Below are 15,960 nucleotides of genomic sequence, written 5' to 3' on the forward strand. Positions count from 1 at the left end.
TTATTTTAGTATTAATAGCTCATCTTAATAGCTCAATTATGTTTTACTGCCGTATTTGTATAATGTGCACTTTTCCTAAATTTGACTATTAAGTCTATTAAGAGGAACAGAGGATATTCAGGGAAGCGACTCGTGCTTGTTGAGGCTAAATGTCAGGGGCTGGAATAAAATCAGGGTCATGTCCTCGTTGGAAAGTTGCTGTTGGATCGCTAAAAGCTTTTATCGAGCTTAAAGCCTGAACATGAGTCTGATGGGCTTTATCGAAGCCTGCAGAGGTGTAACGGCGGTACATTGACTTTGAGGGTCAAAGCCTGTAGAGAAATTCATTTCACAGATCCACTTTTCACAAGTCATCAGTTCTGCTGCGGTGAAGAGAGGTGAAAGAGAGCTGCTGAAATATGAATGATATTGTTATGGGAAACCATGTATTGAAGGTAGATTCTTAATTTTTGTCACTCTGATATTGTATGATAATGAAAGGTTGTTTTGCGGTGTAGAATCAGTTCAAGCGGATGATTTCATGCTCTCGAGGCTCGAATAGCTGCAAGGAACATACATAATGTATATGGAACTACGGTGAATAAATCATTAATGATTTTCTGGGAAGGCTTAATTACTCTAGAACAGATGAGGGTCAACTTTGAAATTCAATTTATGTTGCACTCATAGGATGGTGGGGCTTAAAGTGATTCACCACCCAAAAGACACTTGCTAAGAGCAACCTCAAAGATCTGAAGATCAGCTGGAGGCAATAGATTTAAAGGAATAGGAAAGTATGCGTCATTGCAGCTCAATATAAAGATCATATTTCCTGTTTTCAACATACATTTTTGTTCTTTAATGATTCCGCTCTAAGCATCAAGTTCTCTGATGAAAGTATCACTGGCAAGTGTGAAGCTCTTTTTTGATTAATTGGTTCAAGACTTCCATGTGAAGTAGTAAATAATTACCCTTAAACAACGTACATTTCAACTTAAAATCCACTGTTGAAGTGGCTTTCATTCCATTTTTGTAGTGACAAATGTCTTTCTGACTGAATGCACCCATACAAAGGACAGAACAGAGTAGAAGCAATTACCATTGAAGTCAGATAAAAATTCACCTTGAGGCCCCAGCGATATAAATCCTTAGAGAGTTTGCAAGCTCTCATTAATAATGAAATATCTGAAAAAGTGATGGTGTGAGAGGTGAGCAGCTCCTCTGAGGAGCAACAGTGGAGGTTGGAGGGGCCTCTGCCAGGAGCACCTGGTAAATATTATTCACCTCACAGGCTACTGCAGGACGTTCCTCATGCTGACCAGTCTCAGGACTTGGACTCTCACCAGGAAACATGATTTAGAAGCACTTACAGGTGACACAGACAAAGGAGGAGAGGAGAGGAGGGTGAGAGTGAGAGACTCGCATTGATATTCTGCAGAGCGCCCGGGCTGCAAACAATCAAAATAAGTGATTGTTTTTGTATGGCTGTGAAGTAGGAGCTTGAGGGAATGTGAACTTGTTATGTGCATGCGTGTGTTGTCCCATGCCGTGTCGCAGTAATTCCTTCGCCCTCTCGTTTCCATTAGACTGAACAGTCGCTGACTACGCATTCAGAACACACAAGAAGCTCCATACAAAACCACAGAACAAACAACTGCAACAAACCATGAGCTTTAATACATGTCCTGGCTATATCATTATTGACACAACAGCTGCGGTTATTATCGGACCATTAACTGAATTACAGTACGGCTGACTTTATGGCTGCAACTGATGATTATATTCATTATTAGTAGGCTAATTATTCTTTCGATGAGTTAATTGTTTAAATGTTTTCTGACCTTAAAACGTCAGAAAACTGTGAAAATGGCCATTACAAGTTCCAACAGCACAAGGTTTAATCCTCAAATGGCTTCTTTTGTCCTACTAACAGTCAAAAGCCCAAAGATATTCAATACACAATGATATAATTACTCATAACTAAGGTGGAACTAGTGAATGTTTGCAAGTTTTATTGGATATATAACTTAAATTACTGTTTTTATTTTTAAAAAAATTATTTAAAATTAGGCTTGCGCGGTAGTCGGTGTTACACGTTGTTCTGGCATACACCAATTACATTACTTGTCCATTCACTCTATCTTCAAAACTGAGCCCTAAAAATTACGAGTTGTGTTAATGCGTTATAGAAATTAGTGGCTTTAAAATGAATTTGCATTGACGCGTTAACTTTGACAGTCCTAGTTCATTTTAAATGGCCCTATGCGGAATAGATACAGTTGTATTGTAGACGGAGAGTATAGTTTGTGAAAAAACATATGTAATGAAAGGATATCTAACAGAATTTGCACCAAGTGACTTGGTTGTCCACTGCTTACTGTTTGAGCAACGGGCTCATAGCAGAGATGTGACTTCTGCCTGTGTGTTCAGACTTTAGGAAGATCTTTTTTGGCCATTACAGTGGCTTACACTGGAACAATGACGACTCTCCTACCACTAAGATGCTTTCGAGAAACCCATCCCAGTTTCGGCTTTGGCGATTTGTCATGGTGCCGCCGCGCTAAAGTGGGCTAAGGGTGAATTTATTTTTGTAAAATGAGTGAAAATTCTGAGACCAAAACAAAAAGTCCCGCGATGTGTTGCTGCGTTTCACGGAGAATGATCAAGGGAGCTCTGAGCTTGGCTTGCTGCGACCGCTGGCAGCCCAATATGCGTCAGTGCAGCTCTGGTCTCAGTCAAACGATGCTTTCTGTAAATGTAAGACCACAGCACCACACACTACGGTAGATCAAAGACACCCCATTTGTAATAGCAGGAACTCTTTCCCTTATTATGATATGACAGCTACCACATCTGGTTTGTATACTGAAGAGCCCGTGTCCTATACAGCTTTGTAAAGTCATTTTTTCCAACACAAGAGATGGTTCAACATTCATCCCCCCCCCCCCAAGTAAATCACATTGGTGTGAGAGGAGTTTGAGAATACTTTGAGAATTTGATCCAACATCCTAGACAGTAAGAAGCATTTCAAAAAAAGATCGTCAATACATGTAACCAGGAGATGGAGGATAGTTTAAGGATAATGCATAATGCATAAAGCATTCCTATTCTAGCAGCAGCGAGCTGATGGGCTGAGGCAGACGACAGCCTACGATCTGACCGACCTCCCAGACCGGCCTGATAAGCAAGCGGCGCAGAGCTGCTTCCCTGATAAAAGACTACGATATCCACTTTAGAAGTTAAAAGTGGTGACTCGCTGGATCAGAAGTTAAAAGGAGATATGGAGAGACGCTTCTGCTACCGACGCCGGAGGCTGCCAGAAGCTGCAGAGCCTGCTCATCACTGTAACGCAATAAGGATGTGGACGGAGCAGACCAAAGCACTACAACCCTGGGAACAAAGGTGGCTCTGAAGAGGGAACAGCAGCCTGACTGATGCTTTACAAGGATAAAACAAAGTATTAAATGCTGAAATAATTATTTGATCAACGAATGCACAGAAGATTAATTCCCAAAACTGTTGATTTATCAAGAAAAATAGCCAAATATTTGTTCTTACAAGCTTCTAAAATGTGAGGATTTGCTCCTTTTGTCTGTTTGATAGACTGTAAATGGAATATCTTTGGGTTTTGGACTGTAATTCAAACAAAACAAGTCATTTCAAGATCTCAAATAGGCTCTGGAAAATTGAGGTGAGCATTTTTCACTAATTTCTCAAAGACTAAATTTTGAAAATCTGAAAAAAGAATTGAACGGTTGAACAATATTTTTTAGTTGCAGCACTAAGTAAGTAACATTTTGCTGCTGCTTGTTTTTTAGCTCCAGACATTTTGGTCATTATTTGAGTAGCAGTAGTAAAATGTGCTTCACATCTTAAGAACTGCTCAAATTTGCTTGATTTCCTACATTTTGTGTCAGTATGAACAAAGAATCTTATGTATTATTTATTTCGTTGCTGGTCCGACCATGTAAATGACTTTGGACTCCGGTAGTTTGTGACTGGCACCTGCCTCTGTTCTTTATATTCTATAAACAAAATATTAAGTCAGGTAATTGACAAAAATATGGCTTCTTAATACTGTGTGTCAATCGATTAAATATATAATCGTGATTAATCGCATGATCGTCCATAGTTAATCGTGATTGAACGCAAATTAATCGCAAAATTTTTATCTGTTCAAAATGTACCTTTAAGGGAGGTTTGTCACAGATGTAATACTCTTATCAACATGAGAGTGGGCAAATATGCTTGCTTTATGCAAATGTATGTATATATTTATTATTGGAAATCAATTAACAACACAAAACAATGACAAATATTGTCCAGTAACCCTCACAGGTACTGCATTTAGCATAATAAAATATGCTTAAATCATAACATGGCAAACTGAAGCCCAACAGGCAACAACAGCTGTCAGTGTGTCAGTGTGCTGACTTGACTATGACTTCCCCCAAACTGCATGTGATTATCATAAAGTGGGCATGCCTGTAAAGGGGAGACTCGTGGGTACCCATAGAACCCATTTTCATTCACATATCTTGAGGTCAGAGGTCAAGGGACCCCTTTGAAAATGGACATGAACGTTTTTTCTCGCCAAAATTTAGTGTAAGTTTGGAGCGTTAATTATGGAGCCTCCTTCTACATAAGCTAGTATGATGGTTTGTACCAATGGATTCCTTAGGTTTGCTAGTTTCATATGATGCCAGTATCTTCACTCTAGCTTTAAAAAAGAGCCCGCTACAACCTAAAAATCGCAAGTTGCGTTAAAGAAATTTGTGGCGTTAAAATGAATTTGTATTATTATCGCGTTAACACCGACTGCCCTACTTCTTAATTAAAATAAGCACACTTTGAGGCCCTGGATGGGAGACTTCACAGCAACGAGACAAAAGCTGTATATGTGTGCGAGTGAAAGAGCAGGGGAATGTGCACAGCTGAGGGTCTTTTCAGTGTTATTATCCCTCCCTCCACCCTGACTGTCACTTTCCATCAGGAAAACGCTCCACCTCTCCCTCTGTTCCCATTCTCTCCTCACCTCTGTCAGCCCCCCCTCCTCCTTCCTCTCCACAGCGCCACTCCGATCCCTTTCCTGCTGACATCCAAGTGGAATTCAGCCAGCTGGTTGGGGCTATAATGGACCCCTGTGTACAATGACACCTTAGCACCACTTTGATACTGCTAAGGACCTTCACTGACTAATTATGCTAATTACAAAAAGGCTCTAGGAGAAAAAGAACTTGGTCATTATATGTCATGTCTTTTATCTTTAGTCCAGATGAGTGAGGATGAGGTCGGCAGGTGACTTGTTGAGTATCTAAAGATAACTATATACAGTATACTGTACATGCTACCTCTTCGGGTCTACATCAAGTATAATTGCAAACAGCAGTCCAACAACAAAAGAGTATAGAAGCAAAGAGACGAAACTCTGGTGCTTTCTTAACAACAGTGCTGCCGCCATCTGAAAACGCCAAAGAGTCTGTAGCCATGGATGTATAAAGAGACGTGAGGTAAATCAACTTCCCAGTACGAACGCTTAAATATCCATCATTTAAATCATTAGGTCCTAAAAGCTGTAAAATTCACTAATAGTCGAATCCAGAGTTATTTTCCTCGACATAATGAAAAATCAGACCCACGGGGCTGCACCGCCATGCACGTTCATATGACATATCCAGTTCTGCCGGCTTCCTGCTAGCTGTATGCAGCTGTAATAATGGACATATTGGCTGTAATTCATCACTTTTATCATCTTATAATACACCATGGGCTGTGTGCTGTAAGCCTGTACCTCCTCTGTGAAGTAGACGGGCAAAAAGTTTTATAAATAAATTAGTAACTAAGCAAATAAGTAAGGGAAAATGTACAGCAAGTCGGTCATTGTTGTGAAATAAACCCGGACAGGGTGATGTGAGACCTCCAAATCAGGGTGCTGCATCGCCCTGTCGGAGTTTATTTCACAACAATGGCCCGCTATCTGTACATTATCCCACTTATTACACGGCTACTTACTTAAGAAATCAATAATTTGACACAAAAGAGTCCGACATCAGAACTGCGTCCATAGCAACGGTCTGCTATGAAATAACAGATCGTGGAACGCTGTAATTGACCAATCAGAATCGAGCATTCAACAAAAACGCTGACGTTGCAATAGTAGAAACAATTGACTTTCACTTCTTATCAATATACGTTCTTTGCCTACAATGTCTCTAAGCCATAGAAAAACATACACCATGCTAAATAACTCAGTGTGTCAGGAAACATCACAGAGCTGCTGATATGTGCTCATGTGCTCCACTTGTAGACACATATAAAAGCGCCTGGCTCTGTCTCATTTGTAATCCTAGTTCTTGTTTCTCTTCTAAATGTACACTTTAGTGCCTTCAGGCTCCACTCTTTGCTCATTCTGCTTTCTTCTGACGCATGTGGGATTTCACAGTCAGAGCTGATGCATACAGCACCTGACCTTTAGCACGTACATAGCGGGAATCCTTTTTACAGCTTCCTCCCACAGACCACCAAAACAGTTCCCACACACATTTACTACATACTAAACTGCATTAAAGAAGAAAAACCTGAAGCGCCGCCCTCTTCGACAAACTGCAGCATTAGCTACAAATGCTCTGCAAGTTTCCAGGCAGTATCCAAACCACAACCACAGCAGCAACTGTTGTTTGTCAGCTTAACACAAAACAGGCCTGAGAACATGACCATCTCTTCTTTGTTTTCTGGTGCTTTTCAATGTAATTAGTCAGGGAGGGCTGTTTGGCCGAGGGGAATGGGCCAGAGGAGTAGAGGTTCTCACGCATGTGGAACCAAAACAAACAAATCTCTGCTCCGGCAACAGCCGCTGATAGGCGTTATCTCTCTAGTCACACATGGGCCATCTCACAACAGTGAGCACCGAGCAACTGTAATGCCCCTTGCAACTCCAGGAACACAAACAACAGCATAAGACATAAATTACACTCTAAATGCTGTCTCTTTGATTTTAAGTTGAACTGAAATTTTGTTTGATGTACGGAAGGATAAACTATAATAATACTGCAGCTATTAATTTTTTCCATTTTTCAAATGAGGATGAAAGCTTTGCTTCAAGCCTTCGGATGGGTGTTTCCCTTGGCAGCGGTTGACAGATCTGCGGGCCGCCGCTGCTAGGACACGCAAAGTCAACGTCTGGTGCGCTACTACATGTCACGTTATATATAGGCGTATACTGTATATATAGCCTACCAAAAGCAATCAAAGACATGTTTCCCCTTTTACAACAAGCCCACATAGCATTGACTATCAACCATAAATAGTTACGTTTAAACTTGCAATAACTGTTTGTTTAAGGGACATATTATCACCTTTTAAGTTAATATGACAGACTTGTTAACATACAGGTTCTTATTTATACATCCAGCAGATAAGGAAGAACATCAGCAGCCATTTGGAGGGGTGTTTGTGTCCACCTGATGAATGTAAGTCCAATATTTACTCTCTTTATGGGTCCGTTTTGTTCTCCACCAACTGCTGAGGCAAATATCTGGCTCTTTAACTGCTACGCTTTGTTCACTAGCTGGTCGCTAACTGTGTCTGTCTGCTGTTTGGTGCTGAGCAGGTAGCGTACGGTCAGAGCTTTTTTTAATGCAAAAAAATCTGTCAACATTTAAAAGGACTCATCGTATTGTTAAGTTTGTTTTCCACTCTGCAAGTAGAAGCTTACAAGCCATGCAGAATGGAAGCTATTTAGCCTAACTTGTGAACGTTAGCACCGTCTCCCACTAGATGTTACGTTGCATGAAGGTCCATAGACTGTATATAAGAAGTAGACACGTGGACCGTGACGTCACCCATTGGTTTGTGGACTTTTGAAGCCTCGAGTTCGGCATTTTGGCCGTCGCCATCTTGGTTTCTGGGCGTCGCCAGCTTGGCTATTTGCAACCAGAAGTGACACGAGAGACACGAGAGGGCGGAGCTAAGTACAATCAAACGCTGAATCAAAATTTTTAGGCCAGCAAAGAGGTTATGATCAACTTTCATGAATTGAAAACACACTGCGAAAGGGTTCAAGTTGTAAGACGAAAACGCGGCCAACTCCCTCTATATTACAGTTCCAACATCCTCGGTTGCTAACCAGCTTTTAAGAGTATTTACTGCTAATGCCTATGTTTAATCTTATTTTTTTATATATTCTTATTGTTGTTGTGTGCTTAATATATCCCTTGCTGCTGTAACTCAGAAATCATAAAAACATTTAATTTTATATAATTTTAATTTAACTAAATTTTTTAGCCAAATCAGTTTACAAGTCACAACAAACACAAGGATATACACTGATTTCTTAGCAAAATGTAGCTTAATTTTAGCTCAACTTTAAAGATGAAATGCTTTTAGATAATATAACGTAAAGGTAAAACACAATTTGCCACGGTTGGAAATGCTATTGAGAAACGGATTGGGTTTCTTGCATTACCTTGTACCTTTTCAACGTGCTTTAATAACAACTAACAACAAAAGTAAATTCCTCTCGCAGTGATATGACTATAGCACCACAACAGTAAACAACATAATACATGTCTTCATTTAAGAAATAATATTCAAGTTTTGAATGGTGTTGATGTTACATTACTGATTTTCATGAATGCACACTTGCAGGGCTCTTTGCTTTGTGCCACCTCTCCATCATAAGAGAAAAATACAGAAGAGGTAAATGCTTAAAAGCCAGGCAGCAGAAGCAATAGCTGCAGTGTGAAATCCATCAGACAGGCCACAAGTGTTGGTATATGATGGAGATGGCAGATAAGCCCATGTGTTTTGCTATGGGAGTGGGTGTAGTGAAAGGGGATCAGTCCACAGCAGTGTTTAGAGGTTCAAACACCCCTCTGGGGAGGAGAACGGATCGATCCTCCCTGGCTGGGAGCCAATCCTCTCCCTGCCTTCAGCCAGATATTCATCCACACTATATATAAGCCTTTTAGCCTTCAGTCATACTGTATATATAAAGCACTGGGGTTTAGGACTTCGCCACAGACTGGTGTTCTTCACCAGTAGTTGTATTATGGACGCCGTACCCTGTTTTTTTGAATGCCAACTAAATACAGATGTGTTTAGGCTGCTCTGCACAGAGAGGGGCCCTGCCGCATCGCCTGTGGTGCCTTGCGTTGTCGTCATGATGCTCTGATTAGAGGGAGCCATGGAGATAAACTATAGCTGCTGTCTCATTAGTCGGAGTAACTCTGCCTGGTTCCCACCCACAGGAGCTCCTCCCAAACCCACAGGAGGAGCAGGGCACCCCCACACAGCCTGCAGGGACAGGACACAAACACCACAGCTGGCAGAGTGCACCATCATCAGCAAACTCACAGATGTACAGAAGCAAGGACATATACACACACACACAGGGGACACCGAGCACACTCGACTCTCTTCCCAGCTCTTGCCAAAAAAACAGCCTCAGAGGACGAGATCACTGGCTCCGCGACAAAATGGGGTTTCCCCACAGGGACACTCCATGAGCAAGTGGCTGCGGGTGACCTGCTGCGCTGCAAATATAGCAAACATCCAATGCGAAACAGATGCATCAAAATCCACATTAAAACAAACTCGCTGAGGCCGTGTTGTAAGCAGCGGCACAACAACATCGCTACAGCCTGGGAGCTAGGCCTCATGGGAGCTTGGATCGATGGCTGCGGCCTGGTAGAGGTCTGCCCATGTTTGGGGACAGGAACGGAGCGTGCAGAGGAGGTGGAGGGAGGAGGCAGCGGGTGACCGGGGCTGCTGTCCGTCAGGCAATGCTGTGACAGGTTTATCCCAGCCGAGGGGGAAGGTAACACACCGAACGGCACAATGAGGACCGATAAACGTCAGGCCCAGCCCCAGCACCGTGGTAATGGCTGACAAACGGCTCGGTGGCTCATCTCGGATCCAGTCAACCCCAGACACACGTGCTGCTCTGTGTTATATCCTATCAGAGGGGAAGACACCGACAAGAACAGCAGAAATCCAGCCAGGCAGCTCCTTAAACAACAACCCTCCTGACAGCGATGCAGAAATACTGCCGGGTTCATATTCAGCAATTCAAACAGTAAAGAACAACATAAACAATAGAAAAACGCTAATACATCAAATGCTATATATTAGGGTTATCAAAGTTAACACGATAATAACGCATTAACACAAAGTAACGCCACTAATTTCTTTAACACATTGATTTTTAGGTTGTAACGGGCTCAGTTTTAAAGCCAGAGTGAAGATACTGCCATCATATCAAAGAGTATTATATTCCTGACAAATCTCCCTTTAAGGTACTTTTCGAACAGATAAAAAATATGCAATTAATTTACGATTAATCGCGATTAACTATGGACAATCATGTGATTAATCGCGATTCAATATATTAATCAATTTACCGCCCTACTATATTTACACTATTTGCTGTATATAGACAATACATTAAGTGGTCAATCAATATATTTATATAGACAAATCCGGGGAAATACCGGAAGTAACCAAATCGCCATTACTGTGGTGGCATCTCCCAACAATACGCACATGATTTAATGCAAACTGTCCTAAGAAGTTTTCTATTTTCTATTTTTACCTTTACTTTCTATGTAACGTTATTTTTGACAACAATGTCTAGTAGCTTGGGAAGAACCTGAGCAGTCGTTAGCTGCCTAACGTGAGCCTGACATGGTGAAACAAGCAACGCCAGCTAAGTTAACACTGCTTAACTAGTGCAGCTAACATTAGTGGGCTAAAGGCACCGTCCAGGGGCTGCGGTGGACCCACAGGATAAATTAATGTTTCCAATTATGTAATCCATCAAATCACACTTCAGGATATTCTCTTACGAATTCCTAAATTCTTAAGAAGACAAAAAAAAAATATTTATAAAAACAGCGTATGCAAAAGCTGCAGAAATAAAGAAGATATCGGCAAATGAATCAGCTATCGGCTTTTTCCTTCTCCAAACTATCATTATAACAACCTCTACTAGAAACACACACAGTGTAACAAGACAGCACATACATGACTACAACTTATTACAGTTGCGGGTATCTTTTTTGCAGTTTTTAACAATTTAGAAAAACATTTCATTACATTTTGACTGTTTTTTTCCCCCATAATCAGACTTTTACAAATTCAAGCTATATCTTATTATTCTGTATTCTCAATAACACTGCCAACTAAATCCACAAATTAATGAAAGGTGACATTGTGCAGATTCAGGCACAGTGAGGTCACCTTCTGTATAACCCTTTTGTATCTCCCTGTGCCTCACTGATGTTACATAACACCATCAGATATGAGACTTATCTCTGACTTACTACAGTGAGAGTTTTACTCATGATGGAATATTGTTTTTTTTTATAGTGGACACGACCTGTACCTCCATAAAGCACCTAACAAAGAAGTCACAATCAGTACCTTGATTTATAACTGAGTCTAACACGGTGATATGTAGCTGAATCAGACGTGAAGAATAATTCAGGCAGCTGAGATTTGTCCAAGGCCGCTTCTAACAGATGTCTAAAACCTCCCCCATATCTTCGCTTCAAACACCGGGACAGCAGGTAGGTGAATGCACACACACAGAGTGTGTTGAGCCTTGGTGGAGCACAGCACAAAAACATCTGGTCTTATTTCAAAAGGTAGCAGGCATCAGAGAGAATTAGAGTCAAACAAAGGCTGTGGTGGGTGGATTTCACTCTAAAGCGAAATATTATTACACATATTATTATACTACTCTGAGCATGTTATGGCCAGAGGTCGATCGCTCACTCTAGATAATGTTGGTCACATGCTCTCCTACAAAACACACATTTAACGTAAAAACTTTGTGGTTGACAAAGCAACAGTTTACACATAGAGGGCTATTGCTTCAATGTCTACTATTTAACCAGATTTGTCCATAAACTGTATATTCTTTCCATCATGTGAAGTGAAACAAATTGATGTGAACTGAGGGTTAAAGAGCATGATCTCTTATGCAGTGATTGTGTACACCAACGGCACTATTGGGATTGCCATTCTTACATCCGAACGCCAACACATTTGACGAAAAACAATCAGCCGAGAAGAGCGAGGAACGTCGCGCCGAGCTACATCACTCATTTGCCTGATGGATGCACACAGCCCCTCCAACATGGTGACCTTTGGGAAGGTCACGGCTTTCCAGCAGTCGCATAAAGACGCTCCTGAATGAATAAATCATTGCTACGCTTGTCGTCTATGTGTCCTGTTTGTTGCAACGCCTCTAAACTCAACCTGTGGCTCATCTGCACGAGTCCCAAAGCAGACGGGGTGTTCGGGACTCATTTATTCCCCTGAAAGTTACATAAGATTTGTGTAGCAACCGCATCGAGGCTGGCTCTGTTGTATCGGTCCCAAATGTGAAAATGTGACATCATTTGTGGTAAGGACAGGCAAACGTAATTCATTCGTTTACCCATTTCTGACGTCAGAACTGCTGGGTAAACATCCCCCTTGATGTGTTGACATCATCTGTTCTTTCCTTGACACCCCCATCTGTGACATCTGTGTGCGTACAGACAGGAAACTGCCACGTCTCTTACCTGTGTCCTGTCGAAACTGGTGCATGGACTGCAGGTCGATGATGTAAGCAGTGAGCTGGGCATCCACCTGCCCCAGAACTACAGTTCCTCGGGCATCCCCCTTCAGTACGTTCTCAATATGGTGGCAAACCGCTGCACTGTAGGGCCTCCAGCGCCCGTGTTCATTCAGCCACTCCCAGACCACGACCCTGGCCAGGTTCTGAGGTGGGTACCCCATCCCGTTGCCTGGCACCAGCAACCCCGATCCTGGACGAGCCATCTCCTTCGTGGTGTCTGAGCTTTCGGCTGCTGGCTATGTCCCGGAGAGACAGAACAGCACTGCAACCCTGTCAGTCAACTGACACACTGGAACATTTTCATCAGCACCAAACGGGAAAAAAAAGAAGCTTGAATCAGCTATTAGTATGGCACTCCTCAATTATCTCATGCTGCTTTCACGCGAGCAGCTCTGCCGGAGTCATCGTCTACAGGTGCTTTGTGACTGCTGGCTCTTTGATCAGCCTCTGTCCTCCTGTGTCTTGTCGTGTTTGAAGTGGCAGACGTTGATGCTGATGATGAGATTTGCAGCTGTGGCAGTCTCAGTTCTCCACAGCCGACCACAGCAGATCATCAGCAGGTAGACAGGAGATGCTCTCTAAAAACAAAAGAGGAGCAGAAACACACTGTTAAATCAAATGCTGTGATTTATCACACCAGTTTATTTCTTAACAGTCAGGAAAACAAGCAGTTCTGTGCTATAGTCCCATTAGTGGCCTTTACTGTACCTCTAGGCAATTCTGTTTACTTAAAAAGCAGTGACAAAAAAATTGCATTTGAGCTGTTTCAGCAGCAGAATAATTGTGATTGTCATCAGATTTGTGTAAGAGGGGACAGAGAGCAGTGTGCATGTAAACAGCCAGATGCTATCATAATCCTAGCAGGCAGAATATCACTCAGACATGTTCCACATGAGAAAGCTGTTCAGGTGCAGTGAATGCAAAAAGCATCGTCTCTGTTGCTTCTAGGATTTATCACTAATGTTTTTTTCGTGGCATGCACAACAACACAGCACATGATTGATTGTGGCGACACAGACCTGTAGGCTAGCAGTTTTGGTGCCACACATCTGTCAGGTAGAAGCTGCATTTCACAGGAAAATCAAAAGAAAAAAAACAAAAATCGAGGTGCAAATCTCGACACGCACCTGCCTTTTCACATATGGGGGTTTGCACGTTTTCCTGTTATCCTTAAAAAACTGAGATCTTCCTCTTCAAACCCACCTCCTGTAGCTCCAGTGATCCAGTGTTATTGCAGAGAAAAAGCGTCGTTTTATTCCCGTGAATGTGCTGTAAACCCACAGACTCCTCCAGCAGCTTGTTGGTCGGCTGTGTTAAAGTGAATGCATGCCCCAGTTGCTCGGTTTCCAGTGTGAGAGGAGCGGAGGAACCGATCCGCCGGAGACGCGCATCTCTGCCCGCAACACCAAACAGCGTCACATGGCTTTCACATTCACATTCACATGGTAAACACGCACTTCATGCAGCCCGCAAATTACGCACAAATGTCATCCAGGCGCACCTGTATGGATAGCCGCTGAAAATCAGCCAAAAGTGTCAATTTCATCAAAAACTAAATGATACAACTTCCGGTATCTGGTTTCAAAATAAAGCCCCTGCTGACACTGTGATTTCACTGAGAACAGAGTGATGCATACTACAGTAGAGGGACTACTACTACTATGGTAGCCTACTAACATAAACAAGAGGAAGAAAACAAAAACAAAACATGTATTCAGACATTTTAACCATCTTTTATTACACAAATAGCAAACATTATATATATATATAATATCAATATCATGTGCAATACTACTTTTTACATTCTATTGTGCAATATCACTGTTCATTGTGTGCAATATTAATGTTCATCATGTGCAATATTACTTGTTTTTCTGTTTGTTAGCTTACTTTATCTTTTTTATTTTACTTATCTTATCTTATTTACTCATTTCACTAAATGTATCTTACTTAATTGTTATTCTATTAGACACTGGTGCTAGAAATAGTACTTTTTTATTTGATACACTTGTATTTTATACACTTGAACTTGTTGCACAAGAATTTCCTTCGGGATTAATAAAGTTATTGTTATAGTATATATATATATATATAGTTACAGGAGCAGCATTTATCTCTTCTCGAATCAGTATGGCTGTCAATCGATTAAAATATTTAATCGCGGTTAATTGCATGATTGTCCATAGTTAATCGTGATTGATCGCAAATTAATCGCACATTTTTTATCTGTTAAAAATGTACCTTTAAGGGAGGTTTGTCACACGGGAGTGGGCAAATATGCTTGCTTTATGCAAATGTATGTATATATTTATTATTGGAAATCAATTAACAACACAAAACAATGACAAATATTGTCCAGAAACCTCACAGGTACTGCATTTAGCATAAAAAAACTACACTCAAATCATAACATGGCAAACTGCAGCCCAACAGGCAACAACAGCTGACAGTGTGTCAGTGTGCTGACTTGACTATGACTTGCCCCAAACTGCATCTGATTATCATAAAGTGGTCATGTCTGTAAAGGGAGACTCGTGGGTACCCATAGAACCCATTTTCATTCACATATCTTGAGGTCAGAGGTCAAGGGATCCCTTTGAAAATGGCCATGTTCTGGCTTGTAGTCTTAAAATTGCCGCTGATCATTATTTTGTATGCAGATTATTTGGTTGGATTGTTTTCCTGGAGTGCTGACCTTTAGCGTCTTTTCAGTGTAAGGACACTTTTTCCTGAATTTGAAAGAGAGGTCAAATGTCTGAATCAATATTGTATACACATTTCATGGATGATTGTTATAGGCTACTGTTGCTTGTGATAACACATTTTGCAGATATTTCACACATGTCTAACCGATGTCAAGGTCTGCCTGTTCAAGGCTTACTGTATATGTAACAGATGAACAGGTTCATGCAAAATCCAGCTAAATGGTACAACAGTCACACCTGCTGCCTAAATTATGTAACTGCAATGGGTAGAAAAAACAAGGATTTTTTGGCAATCCTCAGCTGACGGAAGGACCCCTGGGATAACATCTCTTCCTTCCTGGCCTTCGCTGGGTATATAGATTGTTTTATATAATAAAGGGCGTTGCCCCCCAGTTACCTCAACACGAAAACATAAATTTCCTGTACTTATGCATGACACTGACGCAGAGGTTCAGTTTCAGCTACACCACCCAGGAAAAAGTGGTTTCTCTCCGGGTGTTGTCTTTAATTACACAAACCGGTTTAAATGGGATTAATCATTTATGTAATGTCAGATCAGCGTTAACAACATATTTTATTGTCAAATCTGGATCTCTTCATCATCCTTTTCGTTATATAAAAAAGTAGCATTTAATCTACAGGTTTTTGTGC

The 15,960-nt window shown here is 41.4% G+C and overlaps 1 protein-coding gene and 1 long non-coding RNA gene across 4 annotated transcripts in view; one reads left to right on the forward strand and one right to left on the reverse strand.

Annotated features, from left to right (window-relative positions):
- dtx1 (deltex 1, E3 ubiquitin ligase) overlaps positions 1–14,186 on the reverse strand; it is a 52,817-nt gene extending 38,631 nt beyond the window's left edge. The window contains exons 1-2 of one of the 3 annotated variants that reach the window (XM_074638588.1): positions 13,808–14,186; positions 12,549–13,182 (exon numbers count right to left, since the gene is read on the reverse strand). In XM_074638588.1, coding sequence (XP_074494689.1) covers positions 12,549–12,807 — 259 coding nt within the window. In that variant the 5' untranslated portion in view covers positions 12,808–13,182; positions 13,808–14,186. Of the gene's footprint in view, positions 1–12,548; positions 13,183–13,623 lie in introns of all 3 variants that reach the window. The other 2 variants (XM_074638587.1, XM_074638586.1) reach the window with 2 other exon arrangements.
- The window catches only part of LOC141769489 (uncharacterized), a 55,741-nt gene that overhangs the window by 833 nt on the left and 38,948 nt on the right, over positions 1–15,960 (forward strand). Inside the window, exon 2 of the long non-coding RNA XR_012594302.1 lies at positions 4,213–4,317. This is a non-coding gene — a long non-coding RNA (uncharacterized LOC141769489). The remainder of the gene's footprint in view (positions 1–4,212; positions 4,318–15,960) is intronic.

The sequence above is a fragment of the Sebastes fasciatus genome, chromosome 6, assembly GCF_043250625.1.
Source record: "Sebastes fasciatus isolate fSebFas1 chromosome 6, fSebFas1.pri, whole genome shotgun sequence".
NCBI classification, from domain to species: Eukaryota; Metazoa; Chordata; class Actinopteri; order Perciformes; family Sebastidae; genus Sebastes; species Sebastes fasciatus.